Source organism: Fragaria vesca, linkage group LG7 (genome assembly GCF_000184155.1).
Source record: "Fragaria vesca subsp. vesca linkage group LG7, FraVesHawaii_1.0, whole genome shotgun sequence".
Lineage (NCBI taxonomy): Eukaryota > Viridiplantae > Streptophyta > Magnoliopsida > Rosales > Rosaceae > Fragaria > Fragaria vesca.
The window spans coordinates 22,681,950-22,689,534 of NC_020497.1; the positions used below are offsets into that span (position 1 = coordinate 22,681,950).

Sequence of the window (7,585 nt, forward strand, 5' to 3'; positions counted from 1 at the left end):
ATGAGGTTTATTGCTTTTTTGAACTTGTAGATCTAAATGTTTAAGATCCAAGTCTCTCTTTCGGAAGTTTATTTTCACTGAAATTAAACCCAACCCTCGCATTGAATACACTTGGTTTTATGAACAAACTATATTCAGATGACATCCTTAGAGAAAAGAATGAATGAGAGATGTACATGCCATATTAGAACCAGGATAACATCTGCAATTCTTCTACCTCCTCAATATCGTTTAACACAGCGAAGGCATGCTATGGAGGGTTGCAATTGTAATGCTGCAACTCTAGACTGCCTTGAACTGGGAAGGGATGGTGTAGCCTCACAACAGTGGTTGTGATTATGTTGGAACCAGCTTCATAGTTATGAGCTTTTTGACCATTTCCAGAAGTACTCTTGTATCTCCTTTGCTGTTCATGATGCCAATCGGTCACATTGTTGCCCAAAAGACTTGGTCTGTGAGTCTTTCAACTTTGTATTCCCAGTTCCAACTTTGTACAGCTTGTGCCAATTACTTGATAACGAAAGCCTCTATTATATCATTGAAAATAACTCCCAGCTTGACTGCATACAAGTCCCTTTCATTCCAGGAATACTATCCAAAAACTCCATCTCTCTGAAAGCCAGCATTCAAGCATCGACAAAATCTCTAGACTCAGACCCTTGTACATTTGTTTTCATCATCGAAACTTTAGATCCGATAAGAGGGGACCGAGATGCAATGAGAATGATCTTTCTCCATTTTGTATCCAACATCAGTGCTACCATTTCGTTCTGTGGCATTTCTACATGTAAGACAGAAATCGATCCGAAGTTGCAAACAATCAATTCACATCGCAAAATTTGACCTTCCCCTCCTATGAATTTGATCAGCTTCTGCAAATTCTATAGAATATTTTACCATTGTTAACGAGACCTCAATTATTTTTGTATAAATAAAAAACTCGACCGCCCTCCTCAAAAAGAAAAACAATGCACATTTCTTTGGAATCTTCTCTAGTCTCAGGCGCTGCCACGTAGTTACAATCGAAGAAAATTCGATCCGGAAGTTTCTCGAAAACAGAGTGGAGTTAGAAGTTTCCTGTGGTTTCCTCTGATTTGTTCCCACGCCATCATCGGGTTTTCCTTCCAAATCCTCCTCCTTTAAATCCCCACCAGGAACCTTCTAGAACCAACAAACCCCCAAATTCCTCTCCAAGATTTCATCAAATTCACTTCTTCCAGAATCGATTTCTCTAGATTTTGATATGGCTCCTCTGCCGGTGGAGCAGAACGGCGAGTCCACCTCCGGCGAGTCGACGCAGCAGCAGCAGCAGCGAGGCTCCCCGACGCCGTTCCTCAGCAAAACGTACCAGCTCGTCGACGATCCGGCCATCGATGACATCATCGCCTGGAGCGGCGACGGATCAAGCTTCGTCGTCAAGAACCCCACCGTGTTCGCCAGGGATTTGCTCCCCAAGTATTTCAAGCACAACAACTTCTCCAGCTTCGTCCGCCAGCTCAACACCTACGTATGAATTCAATAAATCTTTCAATTAATTCGGATTATTCTCGATTATTGGTTCGAATTTTGATTCGAACTTTTTGATTTCGGTGATTTTTTCAGGGATTCCGGAAGATCATACCGGATCGGTGGGAGTTTTCCAATGATGGCTTCCGTAAAGGCCAGAAACATCTGCTCTGCGACATACAGCGGCGGAGGATAACGCCGCCGGTGGTGGCGTCTCCGGCGGGTGTTCCGGCGAAATTGGTTAACTCGCCGGCGAACTCCGGCGAGGAGCAGGTGACGACGACGACGACGACGACGGCTTCGTCGAGCTCCTCGCCGCGGCCAAGGATTCCGTGGCAGCTGGTGGAGGAGAACGAGAGGCTGAGGAAGGAGAATCTCCGGCTGACCAAGGAGGTCGCCGAGATCAAGTGTCTTTGTCACAACGTCTTCACCATGGTGTCCAGCTACGCCTGCGCGAACCCTCCGGAGGGCGGTGAGCTGACGCGGCTGGAGTTGGCGCCGGGGAAGGGGTTCTCCGGCAGGGAGACGAGTCCGAAGATTTTCGGGGTGGAAATCGGAGCGAAAAGAGCGAGGGAGGAAGGTGGCGGCGGTGGTGGTGAGGGGCGGTGGCAACGTGGCGATGTGAAATCAGAGGCGTGTGATCATAGTGACACGCCGTGGCTGAAGCAATGCCACAGAGCCAATCAGAGGGTGTGTAATTGATACGTAGTCCTTTACAATAATTTTAGAAGTTTCAAGTGTGATATTGGCGCACGCGTTAAGATTTGGTGCACGTGCGTTGTCCACTTCTCAAGACTTCTGTATCTTTCTTCTTTTGCTGTTAGAAAATAGACGTTTTTTTTTTTTTTTTGGGTCAATGTGTTAGAAATTATAGACTTTGTAATTTGCTTTCTGCTTTCGATCTCTCTGGTTTTGGAAGCTTCAACTATTCAACAGATGTAATCATATCCAATTAGCAAATGGAGTAGTGATTTATGAATGGAAGAAAATTTTACGCTAGTTAATATTGCATACAAATGTCGAAACGCGGCGTTTTGCCGTATCTATGTTAATTAAGTAGGTTAATTGTGTCTATTCTATATTGTTTATTGTTTGTAAATTCAATAATGTTGGTCAATATTCTAATTGCGAGTCATCCCAATTCAGTTTTCTTCTTTTTTTTTGGTTTTTATTTTTGTTTTTGTTTTTTGTAATTTGAAAAGCTTCTCAATTCAATCTTATCTGTTATTCGTCCGTCAAAGATAGATAGATAATAGATTCATTACTTTTAATTCAACGAGCTTTTCCAGCCTTACTGGGCTTCTGATCATTTCACATACGAAGACGAGCTTCTTCGTATGAAGCTCGACGACAATTATTCCGAAGATGGATGAATTCTCATCCAAGAACAAGTTTGACCAACTTTCTCTTCCTCTTCCTCTTCCTCATTCTCTTTCCCTGTGCTATTTTTCCCCTCATCAATTAAGAGGAAGCAAAGGAAGCGGTCGTTGTAGATTATGAGAGTAGGATGAGGGTTTCAGAAGTCTAGGTGGGTTTTGTCGGAATTGGAACTACACTGTTCCTTACACTTACTCAATGTAGGTACTACTATGTCAGAGTAAAAGACAAAAAAACCAATTTTGTGGGTTTGGTGCCATGGAGGGAGGAGATAGAGAAGCTGAATGTGAACATCTTATTTAGGGTTGTTTTCTAAGTGGGTTTGATTTTCTGAGTTTGATGAGGGTTGTTTTTTGGGTGCATGGGTTTGATTTTCTGAGGCAGGAGAATGGGAGTTGTGGCAATGACTATGTGATGTGATGGAGTGGATTGGGAATGAGTGGCCCATGGCTGCTGCTTCGATGGAGGAGAGTGGGAAAGTTTCGAGCAAGGAGAAGATTGAGGAGACCTGCCAGGGAATGGTGCCATAAGTCCATTCAGCCCTCCTTTGCATCAATGAAAGAATTAGGTTGTGGGGATGCTGACTAAACACACAAAATCATACCCTAGAATTATAGATCTAAACCAAAAAAACTTCTAAGTGTACAAAAATGATATATCAAGTTTTTGTGTGTGTGTTTGTGTGTGTGTTTTCTCACTTTTTTAGGAGAATGAATTACCTTGACTGTTGAGATGAAAGCTTAGAAAAAAGATATGTTGGTAGTTTTTGATGCGAGAGGTTCTGTGTTGGTAGGTTGAGCAGTGATGTACAGGATTGAATAGGTAGTAAAATGAAGGGTAGGACTTATAAGTCGGTCCTACGGTCCTACCCTTCAGCAAATTGGACTTGCTGAAGCAACGACACCGTTTGAAGTAAGGGTTTCAGGTTCCCTCTGTAATTTGTTGACACGTGTCGGTTTGCGTTGCTTTTAATTTCTTTTTATAGAAATCCAATTTCGAACAACTTTGACCAACTTTCTCTTCCTCTTCCTCTTCCTCTTCCTCTTTCCTTATGTTTTTTTTTTCTCATCATCAATTATGAGGAAGCAGAGGAAGCGATTGTTGTAGAATATGAGAGTGGGATGAGGGTTTCAAAGGTCTAGGGTGGGTTTTGTAGGAATTGGAACTACATTGTTCCTTGCACTTACTCAATGTAGGTACTATTGTGTTAGTAGATATTATGTGTCAGAGTAAAAGACAAAAAAAACCAATTTTCTGGGTTTGGTTTTGTGGGTTTTGTGCCTTGGAGGGAGGAGATAGAGAAGCTAAATGTGAACATCTTATTTAGGGTTGTTTTCTTAGTAAGTTTGATTTTCTGAGTTTGATAAGGGTTATTTTCTGGGTGGGTTTGATTTTCTGAGATAAGAGAATGAGAGTTGTGTCAATGACTGTGATGTGATGGAGTGGATTAGGAATGAGAGGCCCACAGTTGCTGCTTCGATGGAGGAGAGTGAGAAAGTTTCGAGTAAGGAGAAGATCGAGGAGGCCTGCCAGGGAATGGTGCTATAAGTCTATTCAGCCCTCCTTTGCATCAATGAAAGAGCTAGGTTGTGGGGATGCTGACTAAACACACAAAATCATACCCTAGGATTATAGATCTAAACCAAAAAACTTCTAAGTGTACAAAAATGATATATCAAGTTTTTGGGTGTGTGTGTGTGTTTTCTTACTTTTTTGGGAGAAGGAATTACCTTGTGTCTTGAGATGAAAGCTTAGAAAAAAGAGGTGTAGGTCTTTGTTGGTATTTTTTGATGCGAGAGGTTTTGTGTTGGTAGGTTGAGCAGTGATATATATGAGTGAATAGGTAGTAAAATAAGAATGGACATCAGCTTTGGAGCACACCGGGGTACTCGTACTACAATCAACTTTGATTCCCTTACCTCTATTCCATCTTGCTTTCCACCAATATCCTCCACAATGACCACAACTTTTTACAATGTTTACACCGTATATGGCACACAGAACTTCAAACCACACAGTGTCTTTAGAAGGGTAATAACCTTAGCTTAATTGGAGTTGATTATTAGGAAAAGAAGTTGACAATCCATGATTTCACCAACACATAATAGAACACAACATGAAAGATAGAAAGAAAGATAATAACTAGTTTAGTTAAGTCTTAAAAGTACCATGCATGAAAGAGTGCTAATTGAGTATTTTTGTTCGGGAGTTAGCTAGGAATTGAAATATTACATATCAAAGTAATTAGCAAATTAATATATATATCGATCGAGGTGTTTGATCACTATGCCTTGGAGCATGAAGCAACATGCTTTTTGGTCTTAAGATGTGCATCCAAACCCGTCTCAAGTACAAAACCCTTGCCGCAAGAGCAAAAAAAAAAGTTATTATAACCCCTCCTCGAGCTCCTTCCTCTTTTGTGCTTCCTTATTTACTTCCTCATGATTCTCCATGGTGCTCTTTTGCAGAAACTCATCACCACATGAACAGATAAATACCCTTCCTCCCATCTTGTACAAAAAAAAAAGAGCAAATCATGAAGCTAGATCCAACAAACACTAATTATAATGACATTACAAATTTAAGATATACAAAATTATGCTCGCTCTAAGATGATACTAAAACAAAATCATATTAAATCACATCTCACACTAAATCATACCACCAAGTGAGCACCATCTTCACAAAGAAGTTTTTCATTAAGATCATCAAGATGATAAAAGTGACCAACCAAATACAAGTGGAAAACCAAAATTAACTAGTGTAATACTCTAGTTTGAAATAAATTTCAATCCACATGAATGTAATGCAACGGATTTGCGTGGGATGTCATATAAATTTGTGTGGGTCTAGCTCTATGGTTTTATACCCCCAATAAATAGAAATCATTAAGATCTAAGAAATTTTAATGCCATCACAACTTTAAATCGAACAAAATCATGCTCTAGGTTACTGATCTATAGATTGTTATTACAAAAACAAAAAAAAACAAAAAAAAAAAAAACAAAGATCATTTAAAGATATATACATATGTGCATCAAAAATTGAAGAAGTTAAAAATAGTGTTGTGTCACTTGTGTATGTGTTTCTTGAGGGAAGGAAAATGAAATAATACCTGATCAAACTTAGAAGAGCGAGATTTAGACGATGAGATGAGAAGAGTAGGACTTTAAAGTGAAGTTGGTTTTACTTATACGGAGAGGGCCAAGTGACACCGTTTTGGGAGTGTAAAAGGGTTTCAGATTCTCCCACCTATGTCTCTAGTTTATGAGTGAGAAACGACAGTTTTATTGATGGAACGACAACGCTAAAAAAAAGGTCTCTGATAGCTAGACACGTGGCGTTGGTGCAAGACAAAAGTCACGAGTGATTCAACATCGACCCTTGGTCCTTGATATTGCAACCTCTTCTCCATCAAAGAAGTGCGAGCTTAAACGTAGGATAAGAATGGATATAAGCTTTGGAGCACACCAGTTTACTCATACTGCAATCAACTTCAATTCCCTACCTCTATCACATCTTGCTTTCCACCAACATCCTCCCACAATGACCCCAACTTCTTACAATGTTTACACCATATATGGCACACTATTTGCACCTATTTTTGGTAAATCGGCCCTTGAAATCTTGGCCAATAGATAAGGAAAATTTGGTTCTTTATTAGCAATATCTCAATAGAATTTCATAATAAAATTCTATTAGATATTAACCTTTAGAGAAGAAATTAAAAAGGAAGGAATAACGGCGATTTCTCATAATTGCCGATATATAATCGAGGAAGGAAATATCGGCGATTTCTCATAATTGCCGATATAAATTGAGGAAGGAAATAACCGAGAATTAAATTGCATTTGAAGGCATCAAGGACGATATTGTGTAATTACGAGTAAATCGGTTACAACGGTTCCGCATGAAGAAAGTAATCAGCGTGCGATTAAGGAGAATCAATATGGAACATATTTCTTTCGGTCACTAAGACCGAAATACTCATTGAATTAAATTGGTTCTTTCCTTTTTAATTATGCATTTGTAATTGTATATATTCGACCCTCAACCTCATTATAAAGGGTCCTCGACCAACACACACAACCCAATACAATCTCAAACACTTCAAATTCTCTACGAATTCTCTACAACATCAATCTTTTTATCAATGTTCTAGCATAGTTCTTCTTTTCATCGTTTTCTTTACCTTCTACACTTTATCGCTTTCTTTACATTCCGCACTTTACTTTCACGCAATTTCTCTTCCGTGTCTTTATATTCATGCACTTTAATTTCTCGCAATTACTTCATGCAATTTACGTTTCATGCAATTTAAATTTTCACTTTTAGATTCTTGTTCTTTTACTTTTTGCACTTTAATTCTCATAAACTTATACAAAAATAACAAAAAAAGACGAGCAACATCGGTGAAAACGCTGAAAGTCTTTACAACAAAGGTAAGAGAACCCAACAGCCGAGACGGTTCCTTCCTCGGCCTACAATCACTTGGGAGAAGTCAGATCAGACGTAAAATATTTATCAAAAACCTCGCTTGGCCAACAGGCCTCGAGTTGGCACGCCCGCGCAAATTTTGAAGGACGATTGTTCTCAAGCCCTCGGCCCTAATCTCGGCCGAGACGATTTTTGAGCAAACACACACAAAACTTCAAACCACACAGTGTCTTTAGAATGGTAATAACCTTAGCTTATTAATTTT

At 39.7% G+C, this 7,585-nt stretch overlaps 1 protein-coding gene across 1 annotated transcript; it reads left to right on the forward strand.

The window, feature by feature from the left end:
• The first annotated feature begins 458 nt into the window (after window positions 1-458).
• LOC101299242 (heat stress transcription factor B-2a-like) lies at window positions 459-2,374 on the forward strand. Its single transcript, XM_004308058.1, has 2 exons — window positions 459-1,507; window positions 1,603-2,374. The coding sequence occupies exons 1-2, from the start codon at window positions 1,244-1,246 to the stop codon at window positions 2,206-2,208; spliced, it is 870 nt and encodes a 289-aa protein (XP_004308106.1). The 5' UTR covers window positions 459-1,243; the 3' UTR covers window positions 2,209-2,374.
• The last annotated feature ends 5,211 nt before the right edge of the window (window positions 2,375-7,585 follow it).

Coding starts and splice junctions, on each gene's coding strand:
- LOC101299242 (XM_004308058.1), top strand. CDS start 1,244: ATGGCTCCTCTGCCGGTGGAGCAGAACGGCGAGTCCACCTCCGGCGAG. Junction 1,508..1,602: donor TCCGCCAGCTCAACACCTAC/GTATGAATTCAA, acceptor TGATTTTTTCAG/GGATTCCGGAAGATCATACC.